At 48.6% G+C, this 21,300-nt stretch overlaps 1 protein-coding gene across 1 annotated transcript; it reads right to left on the bottom strand.

The window, feature by feature from the left end:
* Positions 1-1,211: 1,211 nt before the first annotated feature.
* Positions 1,212-15,552, bottom strand: Eif4ebp1 (eukaryotic translation initiation factor 4E binding protein 1). Its single transcript, XM_028768233.1, has 3 exons — positions 15,365-15,552; positions 3,104-3,283; positions 1,212-1,676 (listed from the first exon to the last, which is right to left on the bottom strand). The coding sequence occupies exons 1-3, from the start codon at positions 15,504-15,506 to the stop codon at positions 1,645-1,647; spliced, it is 354 nt and encodes a 117-aa protein (XP_028624066.1). The 5' UTR covers positions 15,507-15,552; the 3' UTR covers positions 1,212-1,644.
* Positions 15,553-21,300: the final 5,748 nt, after the last annotated feature.

The following is a 21,300-nucleotide window of genomic DNA, read 5'->3' as shown; positions in this document are numbered from 1 at the left end:
CTGAAGGATACATTTCTCTGTGAGGAAAGCTGCTGACTTCTATACTGTTTTATGGCTACTGGTCTACCAGGGGAGTGCACGCTGACCCTGAGAAAATGGGAACTGCCCTCAGATTATATACACTAGTGACCAGGACCTCTAATGAGATGCCAGAGCAATGAGATGCTTTCATTGAGCCGCTGACAGATAGGAAATGCTGACTTAATCTGTCACTTAACCTAGATGAAATTCTCCTGTGGTGGTAGCTCCTAATCCCACACTCAGGAGGAGGCTATGCTATATGTATGCAGCCAACAGAGCACTGTATCCTTTCCTATAATACCCCATGAATTACAGATTCCTTTGGAAGGGCCTGCAAACTGGCTGTGGGGAAGGCAAGCGAAAGATCTGGCCTCTGAGGCCTGCCGTTCCCCCAACGGCAAGCTAATGAAACACTATGACGGAACCCTACAAAGGGCACAGCCTCCTGCTCAGCCACTGTCTCTTGATTCCCGGGTACCCACCCCTCAGCAGGTCCCGTCGCGAGACACCTGCCACTCCAGTCACAGTCCAACAGTCACAACTCCTAAAAGTGTCTCTTTCTTTAGCAATTGGTAAGTCACATTCACACACGAAAGTACCCACTGTGCCCATAAAGGAATCCAGGACATCCCACCCTTACTCCTCTCTGCTCCCCAAGACCATCTGATCTTTGTAACACTGGGTGTCCGCCTCCTCTCCTTCCCAACTATGCCATTTCCTCCAAGCTCCACCCCCCTCGCCCCCCCTAACCCACTCCACACAGACCACTGGGAACAAGTACTATACAGTCAACTTCATGCTACCTTTTTAATGGGTACATGGCACACCTCAGTAAAATCTCACTATTATCTCCTCTGCATCCCCCATGGCAGCACACACACAGAGATGACTGACAAAGACCACCTGCATGTGGACCAAAGGCTCTACCCTGACCCAGGCTCAGGGGAAAGGTGACCACCTCGTCAGACAAAGGTAACCCTTGCTACTAAAAATAATAACAGGGCAGCGGAATTCTAGCCCAGGCCCGTGGAAGACTAGCTTATCTTCTCAGCTATAAAATGACAGTAAGGTGTGCTGCTCTGCTGACCCCAAGGGCTGGTATAACAATCACATAAGATAATGTAAAGGAAACACACACCGTAAGCACTGAACAGAGAGTGACTGTGTCGTCATCTCAAGTGGAAAACAGCTCAGACAGGGCCCAGCTGTGGGCCTAGGGTAAATGTGGCCTTTATTTCCTCTCAGGGAAAAAAGTAAAGGGGTGGCTTTCCCAGGTACCCCAACCTAAGGAGAGTTGGGTGTGCTCCAGAGGCTGAGGCTAGAATTGCCAGGTCATTCTGACAGACTCCTCTGCATCCACCCGCCGGTGCTTGATGCAGGGAGGGTGTGGGTGGGTGAGAGTCATCCCCCTGGAGTAGCAGCTCAGTATCAACAGAGGCACAAGGAGGTATGTGCTGGTGTTCACAAATGGAAGGCAGGGTGGGTGCCCTGAGTGATGAGCAGGATTGGGTGGCCGGTCCACACCCAGTGTCTGCCTGGTAAAAGGCCTGACTGCTTGCTGTAGCTCTCCTCCCAAAGGGCCCCAGGGGCCCAGAAGCATCATGGCATCCTATGGCTGGTCCCTTAAATGTCCATCTCAAACTGTGACTCTTCACCTGCGGAGAGAGGAGACAGACAGCCCAATAAACAAGCAGCAAACGGAAGCACTCCAGGCTCAGAGGCCAGAGAGAAGAAGTCGTCTTCCTTGTCATTTTCACAGGTCAAGTGGAACCAAGCACGCTGCCAAGAAGAAAGAGACTGGGCTGGGAGAGCCGCTTCCTCACGAGGGCGGTGACAGTGCTGAGTTTTCTGTAAATCCAATTCGTAATACGTGGCCCAAGGGGTGGAGCTTTGTGTCCTATGTCCAGTTAAGGAAATCTAAAAGTACACCTACACCACCACCACTACCACCACCTAACGCTATACCGGGCAGCAGAGCTACTGTTTAGGGTTGACAGCTAAAGAAGCATCAGAAACTAGTAGGTGTGCTAGCAAGGGTAAATGAACAGCCTTCGGTTAACAGTGATGATTTCATGGGTCGTCTAACTTCATCCTCTATCATCTTTGGTTTGAGGTGAGAAGGTAAAGGTGAGAGTTCTGTGCAATGACTGAGGAAATCCCTCCACCCTTGAACACGTGACAGGGACCCACACGTAGCTTGGTAATCACTTGTCGCATCGCCCCCTGCAGGCAGATTTACGCCTTCCTATGGCTACTCACCTCCCCCGTGGCCATCTCAGTCTAACAAGGTAAATGTCTATCTTGGGCTGCTGAGCTCCCGGGGTAATTAGGAATCCCATCCTATGGGGCCATGGGGTGTCAGCAGCTCCCTGTCTGAGCCTGGAGCTCTGCCTTCAGGTTGGAGAGTCAGAGGCTCTCCCGTGACCGAGGGTACATACATGGACATGCTTTCGCAAAGCAGTCCCACAGCGGAGCGCTCAGGAACTCTGCCACAAGAACACGTTCACACTGGCTGCCAGGGTGGCTGCTTTGATTGTTTTGGGGAGGGGGGGGGAACTAGGAAGGACCTAGATATAAATGTCAAAGCTTCCGTGACAACAGGAGGCATTGTCTGCCTGTCTTCATCAATAATCCACTTAGTGACCAGTAACCTGCCAGGAGGTACCTGGGTTTGTTTGTTTTTTATCTTGCAGATGTGTAATTTCCTAGAAGGGAAGTACACCGCGTCTCTGATAAGCTGTCTCCTTGCATCAGGAATATCGCCGCTGTGTTCCAAGAGTGGTACTTTGTGAGCAACAATACGGAGAGGCGGGCTAATGAAAAATGCTGGATAAAGCCACTGACATTTTATTAGATCAGCTCCTAATTACCTGATGCCTGAGATCCTTGAGGGCCTCGGAGCTTTGTACGGGGACAAGCTGACACCAAGAAGAGTCCCACTTCCCACCCGTCCCCTAACTTCTGGGCTCTCCACAGCTGCTCCTCAAAAGGTAGACAGTCACCATCACCCACACTCCCTGAACTGTGGATTCCCTGAGTACAGACAATCCTCCCCCCAGTCCAGCGCCCGGATAGGACTCACCGCCTGCCCGCTTATCTTCCGGGCTGCTGTGCAGGTGGCTCTGGCTGGCTTGCATGGGAGGCTCATCACTGGTAGGGCTGGTGACCCCAGGAATGGTTGGCAGGTCCTTTGGGGGTGTTTTGGCCACAGGTGAGTTCCGACATTCCATCAGGAATTTCCGGTCATAGATGATCCTGGTTCCTGGGGGGGTGTAACAAGGGAGTTGGCTAGGCCCCCTGGAACCCCTTGCCTGTTGTGTTTCCCACTTCCTATGAAAGAGCGGCCACAGCAGATGCAGCTGGTTCCTTTATAGAATCTAGACCACAGGGGAATAAGGCTGACCAAAGGACCTGGCCAATCTGATCCTGCTCCACTGCCTAACCCCCAACACCGCCTAGGGTGCTTGCTGCCCACAAAGATGCATTGTTGTCTTCTCAGAACTCTGAACACCCTATGCTACAGTCCCTCAACCTCTTGCCCCTCAATTCTCCCTGTCACACGACAAGCACAGCACACAGAAAAGGTGGTCACCCTGTCACCGCACCCGTCCTATCCTACAGAACTCCAGCAGGTCGATCACCTAAACAGAAAGACAGTGGGTCTCTCCCTGCAGAGGAGACTTGCTGGCCAGGGTCTTTGCAGAAACAGGAAACGCTCTATCGTATCCAAAAAGGACTTAGGCTGAGCCCTTCTCCAAACCTCCCTACATCGATCTGCCTGCATCGCCCTTAAGGGCTGGCCTGAACGCCAGTCCCATTCCACCCAACCTCCTACAAGTTAGTCTTATTCCCCGGGGTGAGGGCCCGTCTCGGTGAACTCTTCTCTAACTGTAAACCATACTCGGGACCCTCCACCACCCAGACAGCCGCCTGAACGCCACCATATAAAGGAACGTTTCCCAAGGTAAGAGAGCAAGATCACTGTGGGAGACCCATGAGGTGACAGTGAACAGATGAACTTAACAGCCTCCAGGGCCTCTAGCTCGGCAGAAGCTCGGCATTGATGATCTATTTTTAACCCCTCAACGGCACTTACTGAGCAATGCTTTCTTCCCAACAAATCTCAAGCCTTAGAGGTTCCAAGCCTCCAGCAGACAATGGCATCCAGCTGGAATGTAAAAACTGTCTTTGCATTTCTATTTATAGCTACCCACCCCCAGCAGATGACAAATAAGTCTGGTTTCTCAAACGCAATGGCAGTAGCCAATTTCTCTTTTTATAGAGACTATACACTATCAATTACATATTATATAATGTTACATACCATGCGTAATGAAAATAAGTTAAGGGCTGGCTAGGTGGCTCAGCTGACAAAGGCACCTACCTGCCGCCAAGCCTGGTGCCCTGAGTTCACAACCGGAAACCCACATGATAGGAGAGAATCAATTCTCACAAGAAGTCTTCTGGTCTCCATATGCAAGGTGTGGTATGCATGCCCCCACACTCTCCCTACCTCTCAATTAAGTACATAAATAAATGTGTTTTGTTTTTCTTTTTAATCTATGAGTCTCGGCTTGGGATTAGCGCAGAATTGCTGACAGCTTCTGAGATGTCCTTAAGCACACTGCTGCTGTCTTCTATTTATTTAAAGGAATGGCTTTTCTGGCATCGATGATGGTTTTGTACTACGTGGAGGATGATCCATGAAAACTCTCAGTTTTTTTTTTTAAATATTTATTTATTTATTTTATTAATGAGTACACTGTAGCTGTCTTCAGACACACCAGAAGAGGGCATCCAATCTCATTACGGATGGTTGTGAGCCACCATGTGGTTGCTGGGATTTGAACTCGGGACCTCTGGAAGAGCAGTCAGTGCTCTTAACCGCTGAGCCATCTCTCCAGCCCAACTCTCAGTTTTAAATGAGTAAGTATACAGTAAGCCAAATTAGAAGGATAGCTAGCGAGCGAGAACTGGGTAGACAGACAAACAGTGTCAAACCAGCCAAGCATTCAGCAGAAAGCGACTCTAAGGCAGCCAGCTGGAGTTGCAGCCAAAGCAGATGGTCCCCTCAGGGCAAGGCTTCAAACAGGTGAGTCTAGCAAACAGAGGACATGTCATCAAACTGTATGTCCACAACATCCAGCAGACTCTGAGTAAGGAGAAGTCGAGGCAGGCAGCTGGAGCCCCCGATTGAGCCTGCTCTCCACAGATGAGCTTCCAAACCATGGGATGGTGCTGCCCACATTGATCGAGGGTCTATCCTCAGCTAATCCACCCTGCAAATGACCTCAGGCACTCCCACAGCTGCACCTCCCCAGGGTCCTATACATTTATTGGAGGACTGGTCTTTCTACACAGCCCTGGCTGTCCTAGAGCTTGCAGTGTAGATCAGGCTTCCCACTGCAGCACTTCTATAGGGTGGTACAAATAGCAGTGACCCTGGTTGGCAGTGGTTCCCCCTCTGGCCGTTCTCAAGGGCATTTTCACCCTCAGGCTGCTATGCCCGCTCACTCTCTTCCCTCCGGTCACACAGGGGCCAGAGACTGAGATAAACACAGTTGGGTCAGAAGTGGGAGGCGGTAACCCTGTGCCTACAGCCAGCTTATCAGTCATCCCAAACAGCACAGAACAATTTACCAACACAATGCACATCACAGATTATTATAAAAACAAAACACCAACCAACTGAAAAACGAATACGCGGCTGTGTCCTACAGTGCGAAACATTCAGCCAAGATATCATTCTTCATAAACAAGGTCATCTCAGTATGCAAACTTGCTTTTGTCTTTAATAGACAGTCAAATTGCATATATGCCTCCCCCCCCAAAAAAAAACTGTCTTTAAATAAATTTATGATTTTATCAGTGAATGTTTGATATGCATACCTATTTCATACACGTTGGATTATATAAAAACTCATGCTAGACCGAAGAGGTCAAGCAAAAAAGATGGCCAGGTGTGGTGCCACACAACCCAGCACTCAGGAGGCAGAGGCAGAACGATCTCTTGAGTTCAAGGCCAGCCTGGTCTACATGGCAATTTCCAGGATAGACAGGGCTAAGTAGAGAGGTCCTATTTCCAAAAACTAGGCAGGACCCTGAGGAGGTGCAGCTGTGGGAGTGCCTGAGGTTGCAGGGAAGATCAACTGAGGATAGACCTTCGTTCAGTGTGGGCAACGCCATCACACAGTTTAGAAGTCAGCTAGGTATCAGCATCTCCCTTCTTTCTCTCTTCCTCCTGCTCACCCTAAAGTAGAGACCCACCTCTACCACAGGCTCTTGCTGCCATGATGTTCTGCCCAAGGGCAATGAACGAGTCAACTGTGGACTGAACTGAGAAGTCAGCAGCCAAAATAAATAGTCTGGCTTTAAGTTTTCCTGTCAGGGATCTGGTTGCAGTGATGAAAAAAGTAAGGTACAAAATTAAAAAAAAACAAAAAAAAAATTCTAAATAACGTTGAGGTAGGCAGAGCACACACACAGTGAGTCACGGGTCAGTTGTGGAGCTGGAATCCAGAGCCTACTGGGTGCAGGGGTGAAAGTTCAAAGTTCAGTTTTGAACTGCCTGTGGACTAATGTTCTTTCTCGCTGAGTCTTGATACACAACTGTCTCATTTGCTAGCTCCACTCTGTGGACAAGGTACTACTTTCTTTACCTGTGCCTCAGTGATCTCTCCAAGACCTCAAAATGGGCCTGCTGATCACCATGACAACTTCATCAACTTCTGATGTGCATTAGATCGGTGGCCCTCCCAAGGGACCCTATCACAAACACTAACAGTTATTCTGTCCAGTAAAGATTTAAGCTGACAAGCTGATACCAGTTATGCAGTCCCACCCACAGCAGCATCCAATTCCAAGGCCAAAATGGAGCCCCTTCAGAAAGAAGGTAAGCAACGAAGAAAGAGACTTGGGGATAGTGTGGAGCAGGAACGGGCATCCTCCATCTCTCTCAGACACACAGAATATGAGAACCATCATGAATTTAGGTATGGCCTTTGGGACTTTTAATTCCTGGAATGCACGAAGTATAGATCCGTATTTACTCCCAAGGCATGGTTTAACACTGATGCCAATTTTCCTGGACACACAAGTGAGGGCACATTCCCCAAGGATCTAGTTTTCTCACCTGTCAGGAGTGTTACCCTGGGCTCGGGGACACTATATTTAAAGCACTAGCCATCACTTTCTATATTTAGGATCCCGTAATATGCAAACCACATGGGACTTGGAGGCACAAGTCCCAGCCTCAAACTGGGAATCACCTACCTAAAAATGTCAATTTCTGGGTCCTGGTTCTTTCTGTGACACACAAAGAAGATAAGAAAAAAACCTCACATCCCAAAGGAGTGTCATCAAGACTAAATAACAGCAATATTCCTGAGAGCTAGAGTCATCATTCCATGAAAGAACATCTGCCTTACGTGCACAAGGCTTTGGGGGATCAAAAATTAAATAAAAAAATAAGCCAGCCATGCATGGTGGTATATGCCTCTCTAATACAAGCGCTCGGGCGATAGAAGCAACTGGATCTCTGTAAGTTCGAGACCAGCCTACAGAGTGAGTTCTAAGATAGCCAGGACTATGTAAAGACCCTGTTTCATAAGCAGACAGACAGACAGACAGACAGGCAGACAGACATAGAGATGATAGACTCATGGATGGTTGGATGGCCAGTCCCAAGCAAGCAAAGTAAACTTATCAGAAAGACGATTTCTATGAAGGAACACAGGACGTGAGGCACTGTGATGCACACCTCTACTCCCAGCACTTGGGAGGTGGAAGCAGAAGATCAACAATGCAATGTCAGGGACAACAAGACCACTCTTCCTTAGAGGCTCTGACAAGGACGAGGCTTTTACAGAGGCTTTTAGAACAAAATGGCTGAAATTATTGTAAGGCTGGTCAAGCACCTCCCACTTTGCGTCAAAATGCACCAGTGAAGAATGTGGGTGCCACAGCCGATACCAAGAAGGAGTGTCCTGGTCTCCAGGTGTCTCCCAAATCATAGTGGGAGTGGGTGGGAGCTGTTATGATCTATACTGTGTTCCTCCAAACTCAATGAAGCCTAAACCCCAGCACCTCCGACTACGGCATTTGGAGAGGCCTTTATAGGGAAGGTCGATTGAACCCTTTAGAGTGGACTCTGATCTGTTGTCACTGGAGTATCCTAGGAAGAGGAAATGTATGAACAGACCCACAGACAGAAGACCATAAGCTGATAAGAGAGAAGGTAGCCATCTGCAAGCTAGGAAGAGAGGCCTCAGAGAAGGAACCAACCTCACTCTGGTCTTAGACTTCCAGTTACCAACAGTAAGAGACTAAGTTCCAGCATCTTAAGCTAACTCGATGGCAGTACTTTCCTATGGCAGCTGCAGCAAGCTGGGGTAACCTGTCTGGGACTTCCCTTTTCTGGTGCTTGGGATTAAACCCGGGGTTCCAAACACACTTGTTCTTCCACTGACTGACCACTCCAGTCCAAACACACATTCTCTTCAAGTCAGATGACTGCTCTGACCATTTCTTTGAGTGTTTTGTGGCAGGGTCTCCTGCAGCCTGGTCCACCCTCTAACGCAATATGTAGCTGAGGCTATCTCAATTACTTCTCTATTTCTGTGATAAGAAAACCACCACTAAGACAACTTACAAAATAAAAGCTTTTAACGTGGGGACTAGAGTCCGTGACCATTGTGGTGGGAAGCATGGCAGCAGGCAGGCAGGCATGGTGCTGGAAACCTCAAAGCCAACCACCCCCAGTGACACACATACCTCCTCCAACAAGGCCACGCCTCCTAATCCCCAAGCAGTTCCACCAATGGGGACCAAGCATTCAAATGTATCTATGGGAGCCATTCTCATTCAAAGCACCCGTACTGGCCCTGAACCTGTGCCACTGCAGCTTTTTAATCTTCATACCATATGCTGCCAGCCAAGCTCTACACGGACGGTACCTTTAGTATACTCATCCTCGTTCTGGACCGCCGAGCACACCTGACTCAAGCCAATTGCTAGTGCCCAAAAAACCCAGGCCTTTCAAGTTAAAATGAGACGGGTGTGTTGGACCATAAGCATAAGCCCTGCAAAGCAATGGGCCCTAAAGCCTGCCGTTCAGAAGAAGCAGGAGAAAAAAAGCAAACAAAAGAAAAAAACATACAACAAACAAACAACAAAAACCAGTGGTTCATACACTTGAGAAGTATTGGTAGAATGATCGGGATTTTAAGGTCATCCTCAAATGTGAGGCCATCCTGACTGGGCAACAGACCTAGCTTGGTCCTGTCTCAAAACAAATAAGGTCATCCCATCTTCCCCCCCTCCCCTCACTTGAAGCTGGACTGCCCCCAAGAACAAAAGAATACGTTTAAAGTGATGTGGGGAGGCCTCCATGTCTCTGCCCTGGGTTATCATCTGCCGTGTTCAGAAGTTCAAGCTACACTAAATGATTTGAGCCCCAAGGGGGCCCTCCCAGCCTCCTACCAGGGGCCAGCAAGTGGTAGACTCACACGTGGATAAGGCCACTTTGGACCTTGTAGCCCAGGGCAATCCAGCTGCAGCCTGAGTCAACTCTGCCAAAATCAGCAAAGGACACACGTGAGCCTTTGTTTATGTTAAAGAGTTTGGGATGGCTTGTTAAAGACCAGTGGTGACCAGCCATCTCCACCCTAGAGTTCCCGCTGAGACCCAGGCCTCAGGAAGGAGCCTAGATATCCTAAGAGGATGCTTTATTTCATTTCTCCGTTTAGTCCCCTTCATCTTCATCTTTTCCTTAGTGCTAAAGATCAGCCCAGGGCATCGCATCACACAAGCTAGGAGGGCACTGTGCCACTAAGCTACACCCAGCACGACTGGTCACCTTCTGAACACCAGACCTGGCATTAGGTCCTGGGGTCATAGCAACTGCTCTGGAAGAACATCCTGTCTAACCCGAGAAACAAGCAAGTCAACAGACTCGTGGCTATGATTCACCACAGAGAAAGATAGCTGAGGTAAGAATCAGACCAGAAAGTAACGGACGGTTTTGTTTGTTTGCCTGAACATATGGGGATACATATGCACGAATGAACGCTAAGGGGGGGGGGAACAAACTGGTCACGTTAAGCAATCCTCATTTTCAATATTGCTATTCCCTTCTAACTTGTTTTCGTCAAATAAAGGCTCATTTGGAAAAAAAATCTTTAGATGTTTTGTACCACTAAATGAAATGGAATCAGTACCATCCTATCTGCCTTCCTTCACCTAGTCAGTAATGGACTTTTGCTGTCATTCATGGTGGGGGAGAATCCAGCTCACCTTGCAGATACCTGCCACTCTAGGGGTGGGAGGGAGATATTGAAAAGAAAAAGGCAACCTCTGAAGGTCATGAAAACCTAGAGGCTCCCCTCCTCAGGCTGTCATGTATCATGGAGACAAGTTACGCTGGATATCAAACATGTTCTGTGGCCCTGGGGTCCATGTACAAAACCAGAAAGCAAAATCACTATGGGTGGGGCTGAAGTGATGGCTCAGTGGTTAAGAGCACTGGCTGCTCTTCCAGAGGTCCTGAGTTCAATTCCCAGCAACCACATGGTGGCTCACAACCATCTATAATGAGATCTGACACCCTCTTCTGGTGTGCCTGAAGACAGCTACACTGTACACACACTGTACACGCATTAAATAAATAAATAAATAAATAATCACTATTGGTTACAGAGCTGAAGGGCAGGGGATGTCTACGGAATCACTCCATTCTAAAGATAAGCCTCCCACCGGGCAGTGGTGGCCCATGCCTTCAATCCCAGCACTTGGGAGGCAGAGGCAGGCGGATTTCTGAATTCGAGGCCAGCCTGGGCTACAGAGTGAGATCCAGGACAGGGCTACACAGAGAAACCCTGTCTCAAAAAAAATAAAATAAAATAAAATAAAATAAAAGATATGCCTCTGATTCTTAGAATCATGTCTCCCTTCAGCCTTTCTGAACTAGTAAGTACAACTGGCAAGTAAAACTTACATGTGCTGAAGCTGGATGCCACGTGCCTACAATCCCAGCCCTCAGGAAGCTAAGTCAGGAGGATCACCAGTGTTGAGGCTAGCCTGGGCTATACAGTAAGATCCTACCTTAAAGAAGAGGAAGAAAGAAAGAAAAAGGAAAGAGGAGAGGGAGAAATAACGAGAGAAGAAAGGAGGCAGAATCACCTACTCAAAGCACACAAGATGATAATCTGCTATCATGCTAGGAAGTGTAAATAAAATAAATCCCATAATTAAAGCCATCGGCACCTGTCTGTGTCTGCGTAAGGAAGGATATGGCTACGGTTGCCCTTAGCTAATTTCTAGTAAACACCGCAAGGTTAATTATAGCCACTGATAAGTACGCCCCTGGAATTTATCCCTCTCATAACTGAAAGTCTGTGCAAAACATCTACTCCCCTAACTCCCAACACAGCCATTCTCTCTTACACTTGATATCCAGCCTCCAGCCTCCGTTCCCCCTCCCCCTCCCTTCTTTGTGATGTGAGATCCTCTTGCAGAGTTATTTTAATTCGGGGAGAGGTTCCTGTGGAAGTCAGGAGACGCCACCCCTCCAGCTAGAATCATGGTTGGGCAGAGGTCCAGGGGCAGGCAGGTAGGTGCTAAAAAACAGACCTTTCCAAGAGCAGCAAGCACGTTTTAACCCCTGAGCATCTCTTCAGCCCCATGCTTGTATCCCATCTCAGCTATGTCTTCACCTGAATCCCAACCCTCCAGGTCAGACTACCTTCCCAGTCAGGATGCAGGGCATGCCTTAAAAACCAGGAGGCTTCAAAGGGAGTTTGGAGTGCCCTACCCAGCCCCCCTCCAAGTCAGTAGTAGGTTCTGGAACCTAATGCATATTGTTTCAAACACTTTTTTAAAAGCTCGGGTGCATGTGAGATAGGGGCCATTCTATCTCCTTGTCACCTCGACAGCCAAACTCATTCAGCCCCTAATAATATCCTCGTCCATAACTTCTCTCCTCTAAGTGACTAAAACCTCAGGACATCAAGTCACCAGCATCAGAGCTCAGCCCACCTCCCCTCTTCCCAGCACTGCCGGAGCTAAACACTTGACAGCCACCTCAAGGTCGGCCTCCCAGACAGAGACATTTCTTTATCTCTCTGATAGGGTCTCTCGCTATGTAGGTCTGGCTGACCTGGAACTTACCATGTAGACCATAAACCAGGCTGGTTTCAAACTCACAAAGATTCTCCTGTCTGCACCATGGCATTCAGCTTTACCACTTAACAAAACAGTGTCATTGACACCTGCCACCCTACCTGCCTGCCTGATTAACCTAACCCAGCTACTGTGAGGTATGATCCACCCAAACAACTTCTGTAGGATTAGAAGGCAAACATCCATCCTAGGCGGTCACTAGAAGATCCTGTTTATGACATTGCTGGCAATCTTAAAGACCCAGAAATATTCTTGTAGGACACTCCCTTCAGAAATGTCTTAGGTTACCAAAGGGTTAATAACCACCAACCAGAGCCCCAGGAATGGAAATGGTTCAGGCCACCTGTTATGTCCTTGGCTCCAGAGGCAGCTGCTTCAAAGCCATCCTCAGCTGGAGTGGCTTCCTGCAGCATTTCTTCATGAAGCGTTTGCAGCCCCTACAGGTCAAGTCATGTGCCAAGGTGTGCAGAAAGCCTAAGTTCGAGAAATGCGGGGGGGGGGGGGGGGGGGGGGGTGCTTGCCCTCCTCTCTCTCTTGATCTCATGTCTTCTTGCTCGAGCTCTGTCCCCTCGCCCCTTTCCCCTCTCTCCACGTGCTCGTGGCCGGCCTCTGAATAAACTTTATTCAATAATAATAATAGTCAGCCTGACTTTATGCCTGGATGGAATCTACTTTGCCAGACTCCTGAAGATCTGAAAAGGGAGGGGAAAAAAAAATATATATATTTATCTCCACATATATGTGTGGATATATGTATATACACATACATAGACATATACATGCACGGGTTTTGTTAGTGTGTTGTTTGTCCCTTTCCCCTGGAATCCCTGAGTACTCAAGATGGACCGTGGCCCAATCAAACCTATAACAGTTAGGCAAATGATTCAGTCCAGCTTCAAGCTCACAGGCTTTATACTCCTATACATAGATCCAGAAGACAGAGTAAATCTCAGGGTGTTTCACTTGACCCCTGTCTCCCAGTCGGCCCCTGATATATGTAAGAAAATTCAAAAGTTAGACAGATTTGCAGGGAAGAATAAAGGCGAGCAAACAGAAATAGCCCAAAAGGTATTCAACAGCTGAGACAATAAAGAAAACCAAATGACCAAATGTGGTGTCGCACACCGTTAACCCCCGCACTACCAGCACTCAGGAGGCTGAGGCAGGTGGATCTCTGTGTAGCCCTGGGTGTCCTGTAACTCACTCTGTAGACCTTTGCACTCAGATTCCGTATTTAACTGGGGTTCTAAGTGATGAGAAACACTCTGAAGCAAATGGGTCAGGCTTCTGCAGTTTAGCAGAGGAGGCCTGGAATGAACGGCCTTCGGGACAAGATCCCACTCCTTAACTACAGAATAGGCTTGCTGGCTTTGGCAGAAACAAGCAAGACTTTCCTCGAGCTATGGGCTGTGTAACACACACACACACACACACACACGCACGCACGCACGCACGCACGCATGCACACAAACAACAACAATCTGACAAGGGCCAGCTGGCTTTGAGGACCTGGCACTGCTTTCTTTCAGTTAAGAAGCAAATGCTACACTACAAGGAAGCCCCTTCCTCTTCAAAGACAATGGGAACTGCCTGGTTTGCCAACATGGACACATCCCAGACCACAGTGAGAAGTGGATCAAAGTTCATTACAAACAGTACTGGCTACTGCTACTCAGCTAACCTGTCCATCCAGAAAGGGAGGGACAAGAGAGAGAAAAAAACGTTTCCCAGAGCCTTTAGGTCCCTCTCGGTGCCATATATATATATATGCACATGCATATGTATATGTATATATCTCCAGACTCACACCTCACCTAAAAGAACTCAACTGTCTGTGGAACTTTGTGCTCAACACAAAGTTCTTCGAAAAGACAAAGGGGCAACAGTGTGGATTTAAAGAGGCCAGGAGAAATGAAGAACTCCAGTAACAGGAGGCCAGAAGCCTGCAGAGAACTCTTTTCCTTGGGCCATTTCTAATGAGAGGGAGAACGCTTTCTTTCCACACACACCCCGACCCCCAACCTGCTTGCTACTTCTTGCTGAGTCTAGGAAGACAGCGTGACAATGTATAACAGACACGTGCTCAAGCAGCGAGGCCTTGGTACTGTGTTCTGAAGATCACAGCACTGAGGTGGACACTGACTGGTCTCCAAGATCCCTTCATTGGTGCCTCGGTTCTGGGATCTGGCTGTGCTCCTTGGTGTAGGGACAACTGCCCGAGAAAATAGGCATGTGGCCCGGCTGCGCCAGCAGTAGCCCAAGGTTCATCACCGCGCCAGGATTTCTCTTGTTTTTGAGTTGTAAGAGGAGTAGTTGGGGGAGGAGACCGGGGAGGGGAGAAGCGCAAAAGTGGGTGGGAGCAGAGCGAGGATTGGGAGGGAAGTAGTGAGCCACGAGGATTTCATCATGCAAACGGGCGGGTAGGTTTCATCAGCGTCTATACTGGGGCTCCGGGGCAAGCTGGGAATATGCCTGGTTCCCGGAGGCCGGCCCCCACCCGCGCCAACTCAGCTTCCTCTTCCTCATCCTCCGCCACTTGGGCGAATTCAGCGCTGCGCCCTCCCCCCAGGCCCGAGGAACGTGTTGTTCTGCACTACACCAGACGCGGCCCCTGCAGGGACCTCTCTCTTAACAGGCTTCATGCCACAGGTGGCAGAGACGCGCTTCTGGGGCAGGGAAGCACCCTCAGCGACCAGCCTCCATGAATGAGCGAGTGCCCAACGCAAAAACGAAGGTTGCCCCGGGAAAGGTTAGAAAGTGTGCAGGCGTTATCTATCCCAAGGAAGATCAACTAAACTTAGTTTCCAGGCCAGCCTCTTTCCCTGATCCTGTCCCCCAAAACTGCCCTGACACCCACAGAGGCCGCCCTTAAGCACATGGTGGTCCTGGCAGAGTGCCTATCTGTATGCTTAGGGCATTCTGCTGTATCTCCCAGGAAAAGGCTAATAACGCAGGCAGTTTGCAGCCCGGGTTCCAGACCAGGCTCCACCACACCCAGAAGGCGGGTAACCGAGACGGCGACCCTTCTGCTTTCCCGACGCCCCTTGTGCGTTCTGGCCAGCTACCGAACCCCCGAACGCTGCCCTCCCCATCGCACGTGAGACTCAGGATCCTGGCTTATCCTCCAAGCCCCCCAAGGTTGTCCCGGACCCCGACCAGCGCCTACCTCCCGGGGTGGTGCTAAAGAGTGTGCCGCCCGGGGTGGTGCTGTAGTCCCCGGGCGGGAGCTGCACGCCATCGCCGAGGGCTACGCGACGAGTGGGGATGGCCCGGCTGGGAGTCTGGCTGCAGCTGCTGCCCGCCGACATGTCTCCTGCACGCCGCCCACGACCCTCCTGCAACCCCGCGGCACCTCGGCCCAGCCCTTCTCGTGCCCGGCCCGCCCCTTCCGCCTGGGCTCCACGCCCCCAGAGACTTGCGGTCCGCCCGGCCCCACCCAGCTCCAGCCCGCTGCCTGCAAGTGGTTCCCAGCTGCTGACCTAGGCAGCTTCTGTCCTCTCCAGTGCTGGAACGCCAGTGCTGGCCCCTTGGGTTCCCGGGTTCCTCCCCGAGGATCTGGAAAGAATTGTGTAGAGGTGACGGTGGCAGAGCACTCCGAATTGGTGGCAGTGTCTCAGCGCACCAGACCGCCTGCTTTCTATATTAGGATGTGACCCCCTCGATCCCTGGCCGTTCCTCAGAGAAAGAACGGGTGGGCTGATCCTTCCGCCCTCTTAACGTTTCTTCAACTTTCATTGTGCAGTAGGAGTCAGCACAGTGGCTGCACAACGCACATTCGTGGACTTGAAAGGAGTAGTGGAAGAGTAAGAAGAAACTAGCCAGCGAGCTGGGAACTGAATGTAAATCTCATGAGGAATGGACAGGATCGAACCTCTGCGGACTGTGGGCTGGGAAGGATTAGAGTTGATCAAAGAACCCAGTAGTACTTAGATTGGGTTCTACTCCAGCACTTTGTCTGGTAGTCACTAGGGAGGGAAGGGAAAATGCACGCCCGATCGCTGAGAGAGTCTGTGTTAATCTCTATATGGTTGAAAATGCCTATAATCCCGACACTGGGGAGGCTGAAGCCCTAGGAGGATCCCGAGTTGACAGCCAGACGACTTCGTGAGACTCCATCTCAACAAAACAGAAAAACATGTAAACAATAACAACCACAAATAGCAGAAAACCGAAGTTCAGTAAAGCAGGGGGCTTTGCACAAGATCACACAGCTGTTGAATACATATCTGAGACCGAGATAGTGCCAGAACCCTGTTTTTACTGCCGTCCAGGTTAGCCTGAGAGAACACACTGGGCCACCTTCCTCCCTTTGGGAGAAGCATTTTGAAAGGAGTTTTGCCTTTTTGCCTTGTTTTGCTCCACTAGAGGCCCCAGATTTCCTGGAACTAAGATTTCAGGAAAGGGCCTGCTTATAAAGTCCAACATTTAAGCTCAACATTCAAGTGCTACACACTTGTCCCAGCAACTAGGAGATGGAAGCAGAAGGATTGTAGCCTGTGCTACGAAGCAAACCGCTGTCTCAGACCAGAAAAAAAAAGCGGGGGGGGGGGGGGGGAAGTTTAAGCTGGGCATGCTAGCTCACATAGTCCTAATACTGGAGATGCTGAGATAGGAGGATTACCGAAAAGTTGAGGCCAGACATGGTTATGGTGAGTTTGAGGCACAGCCTGGGTCAGACATGTAAGACCTTGTCTTAAACCATGAAAGAGAGAAAAACTGGGGACGGGGAAGCTTGGAATGCAGCATACTTGGTAGGCAGTTTACCTAGTATACTCTAAGTTCATGATTAAACCCCCAGAGCCACATAAAAAACTGAATATGTTGTAAGCTTATAATCCCAGAACTCAGTAAGTGAAAGTTGGGGGATCAGAAGTTCAAGGCCATCCTCAGCTACATATCTGTAGATCAGCCCCTGCCTCCATTTTACAAAGGAGTGGGTGGAAGGGAGTCTTAAGGGCTACAAAGGAACTAAAAGACTGGAGATATCTAAGCTTGGGTTCTCTTGGCTCAGAAGCCCCATAGTTCCTTGTACAAAGATAGCTACTGTGACAGTTTGAGTAAAAACGGTCCCCATACATTTGAAGTTTTGGTCATCAGAGAGCGGCACTACTTGAGAAGGGTTAGGAGGTGTGGCCTTGTTAAAGGAAATGTATCAGTGGCATTGGGCTTTGAGGTTCCAAAAGTCCAAGACAGGCCCAGTGGCTCTCTCTTACTGATGCCTACAGATCCAAATAAGAAACTTTCATCTACATCTCCAGCACCGTGTTTGCCTGTGTGCCACCATGCTCCCTGCCATGACGATAATGGACTAAACCTCTGAAACTGTAAGAAGCCTCGATTAAATGCTTTCTTTTATAAGAGCTGCAGTGGTCATGGTGGCTCTTCACAGCAATAGAACACTAAGACAGCTACCCCTAAGGCTCTTGGGGTAAGCTCAGGAGTTACAAATTGCCAACAAGCCTACAACCACAGCTAGGAGGGACCTGAGCCTGAGGATACCCTGCCTTGATAGTTCTATTAAGTAGCTCTCCAGTCCAAAGTAAGCTTCCTTCCTGGGCCTTGTGAACTACAAGGACCCTGGGCATTTAGCTTTCTTCCAAATTCTCCGCTCTGTTCTGTCTCTCGCAGACCCATTTTGTCCATGGTGATTTCTGCCTCTTTCGGGATCGGAACTCATTCATATCAAGTCTTCTAATTGAATATAAAAGGATATAGGGGGTTGAGATGCTCAAGCAGATAAAGGTACTTATTGCCAAATCTAACCTGAGTTTCACCCCTATGAGAGAGCAAGAATGGATTCCCATGTATGTACATACACAAAATAAGTAAGTGTAAAATTTTTTAATGGATATAAGAAGCTAGGTATGGTGGCCAACATTGGCTCTCCCAGTACTTGGGAGGTGGAAGCAGGAAGATCAGGAGTTTAAGGTCATCCTGGCCTATAAAACAGAATTCAAGTGCAGCCTGGAACATACGACCCTGTCAGAAAGGGGAATCGGGGGGTAAAAGACCCCCTCACAGACATGTCACACATACTTCTCACATCAGATGTGGAAGTGGAGATTTCTCACAAGAGCTAAGTAATCCTATTGCAAGGGCTTTACCGGACCAGTTCTGACACTGCCTGCCTGGAGACGGTATCAGACCCGCCAACTTGGTAGGAGAAGATTTCAGATTCCAGTTCCAAGTGGAGACTGTGCCCTGTGTGTTTTGAAATGCTGGCTGTCAGTTGACTTCCCACAACACTGGTTCTCTGGCTTGAATAGTTTGCCATAGCAGTTCCTCAAACTCAGGGAAGATAATTACATACCCCAGTTTATTATAAAGAATGTTACAAAGTCTTAAGTGGTCAGTCAGACTGGAAGACTCACAGGGCCAAGGGTAAGAGACATCTTCCTACCATTCTGGTGTTGTGTTAACACTCTACCCCCAGTTAAAACATGCCCTGCCAGAGGAAGAAGGGAGGCAGGAAACTCATAAAATAAACTTCCCTGACTCTGGAAGTTCAGGGAAGTTTCTTTTCTTTCTTTCTTCTTCTTCTTTTTTTTTTTTTTTTAAGATTTTTAAATTTGTTTTATGTATGTAAGTACACTGTCACTATCTTCACAAACACCAGAAGAGGGCATCAGATCCCCATTACAGATGGTTGTGAGCCACCATGTGGTTGCTGGGAATTGAACTCAGGACCTCTGGAAGGGGCCAGTCAGTGCTCCTAACCGCTGAGCCATCTCTCCAACCCTCAAGGAAGTTTCAAAATACTAAAAAGAAAGTTACAAGGGTGGCCACTCCCCTCCAAGTCCTCCCATGTCCCCCACCACCACCTTCCCTCCCAAATTTCTGTATTCTGTTTTAAATCCACAGAGTATTGTCGGTAGATGCATAGAAATAGACTACCCACTGGAAGATGTGTAGCCCATCAGTGGTCGCATCCCTGAACAAAACTGGCACACTCCTTCCCTGAATCCATCAGTTGCTGATAGCTCCTCATCCAGGGATAGATTTTCTAAGCCTTTCGTCCATGCTGGGACTTTGGCTGTCTTGATCTTGTACACATGTGATTGTGGACAGTGATGTTGCATGTGTGCTCCTGTGAGCTGTAGCCCTGCTGTGCCCAGAAAATGCTCTTTCACAGTATTTGTCCCCTACCTCTGGCTCTTTTCGGTCTTTCCACTCTCTCTCCAAGATGATCCTGAGCCTGGGAGAAGCAGATGTAATAGCAATTCCCATTTAGGGCAGAGCACTCTGTAATCTCTAAAATCTGTCTATCTAATCTGTTGTTGTTGTTGTTGAGATAAGTTCTCATCCTGTAGCCCCGGCTGGCCTGGAACTCACTATGTAGACTAGGTTGGCCTTAAAATCATAGAGATCTGCTTGCCTCTGCCCCCAGAGTACAGAGATTAAAAGCATGTGCCACCACACCTGGACCACAGTCTCTTATTCTCTGATGTAGTTGCATATCTCTGTGCCAATCACCATCTAATGCAAGAAGAAGCGTCTCTGATAAGGGTTTAGAAATGTCCTAATCTGTGGAATAAAGGTATGTATTTGGGGGCAGTTTGATACTATGTATGTTTAACAGAATAATAATAATAAGTTTTCCCCCTGGAACCCATGACCTACTCAGCCAGAGGTTCTGATCCCAGTTAACAATACCAGGCAGAAGTTTCATTTATGGAATGGGCCTCAATCAAGCCAAGAGTAACTGAAAAGGTGGGGGTGGGGGAGCTTTTACTGACCTCCTACCCAGCACACACCCTGATGGAGTCTTTGCAGCAGCTTCACAACCGTTTAAGTTAACATTACCCTCACTTCACACATAAGGAAAATATGCTTTAAATTTGGGGTGTGAGTTAGTCTCCCTATGCCAAAAACCCATGTTCAAATATCTTTATTCCCTACCTAATATGAAGACATAGACTTAACCACCAGTCCAGTGAGTTCTAAACTTTGGAATGGGTTTCGTTGGTTTGATTTCTTGAGACAGGATCTCATGGAGCCTAGACTGGCCTAGAACATGCTGATGCAAATCAAGCTGACCTTGAACTCCTAGATCTTCCACCTGAGTGATGGGGTCACAGGCGTGAATCACCACAACAGGCAACACAGTAGGTTTTAATGTGAGGCTAAAGCAACCTCAGAGAAAAGTAAAGGCAGCGAAGAGGAGGAGAGCAGGATTAGGGAGCTGGCATCACTAGGATGGAATACCACACTGGAGCCAGAGCAACACACATGGGTGGGAGAGAGACTGAAAACTAGAAGGTCACAGAAGAAGATGCCGACTGATTTGGTTCCCACGGAAGCTCTCTTGCTGCCTATCCCTGCCTTCCTGCTCTATCCTCCCTCAGGACAGAGGGGATGCATGTTCTGGCGTCTCTTCATTATCTTATAAAGACACCAATCCTCCTATGGGCGTCTTATAAGACACCTATCCTGATGAACTTCTAAATCTACTCCCCAAAGGTCATACCTCTCAAAATTATCACACAAGTTGAAGACTTGAACATGCAACTCTACCCAGGAACCTGGAATGGGTTCCTTCTCTGAGTAATGACATTGGCCCTCTTCCTGGGACCCTGGTAAGGCGCTAGTGTGACTGCCTTTGTCTCCCCTTCATCTGACTCGCACTGACTCCCACCATCCATCCTTCTGGCTTCACATCATCTAACAGGATCAACATCATTAATACTGACATAGGTTTCCAACCTGATGGTAGAGTGTTAAGCCCATAAGTATATAGACAGAAAGGTCCTGGGTTCAAATCCACTTTCTATTTCTATAGACTTCACAAATCACTTTGAAAAAAAAGGTGACTTGAGTTGTCCGTGTAAAACAGTAGCCTGCCTGGGGCCATGGTGGACTTAGAGGGACTCTAAAAAGCTGTGTAGAAAAGCCTGACTTCTGGCTCTCAGGCTGGACAGCTGCCCAAGCCCAGACATGTCCATTATCTGAGACATAAAATAAGGCAAAAGAAACATATATTATGTGTGTTAGTGTGCTGGGAGCTTTTTACTTTGAGAAGATAGCCTGATCCCTAATTCCTGAGTCAGAGGTTAGTACATACACATGAGAAAGCTTGTGAATAAATAAGAAAGAAAGAAAGAA

Source organism: Grammomys surdaster, unplaced genomic scaffold (assembly GCF_004785775.1).
Source record: "Grammomys surdaster isolate TR1022 unplaced genomic scaffold, NIH_TR_1.0 185, whole genome shotgun sequence".
NCBI lineage: Eukaryota > Metazoa > Chordata > Mammalia > Rodentia > Muridae > Grammomys > Grammomys surdaster.
The sequence above is the reverse complement of the archived record's forward strand: the minus strand, read 5'-3'. Positions and strand labels throughout refer to the sequence as shown.

Bases quoted from the DNA above. Each gene is read 5' to 3' on its own strand.
- Eif4ebp1 (XM_028768233.1), bottom strand. From the start codon at position 15,506: ATGTCGGCGGGCAGCAGCTGCAGCCAGACTCCCAGCCGGGCCATCCCC. The intron at 3,284-15,364 runs GTAGGCGCTGGT...ACACCCCCCCAG, and splicing joins CTTTAGCACCACCCCGGGAG to GAACCAGGATCATCTATGAC. The intron at 1,677-3,103 runs GTGAGTCCTATC...CTCTCTCCGCAG, and splicing joins GGAAGATAAGCGGGCAGGCG to GTGAAGAGTCACAGTTTGAG.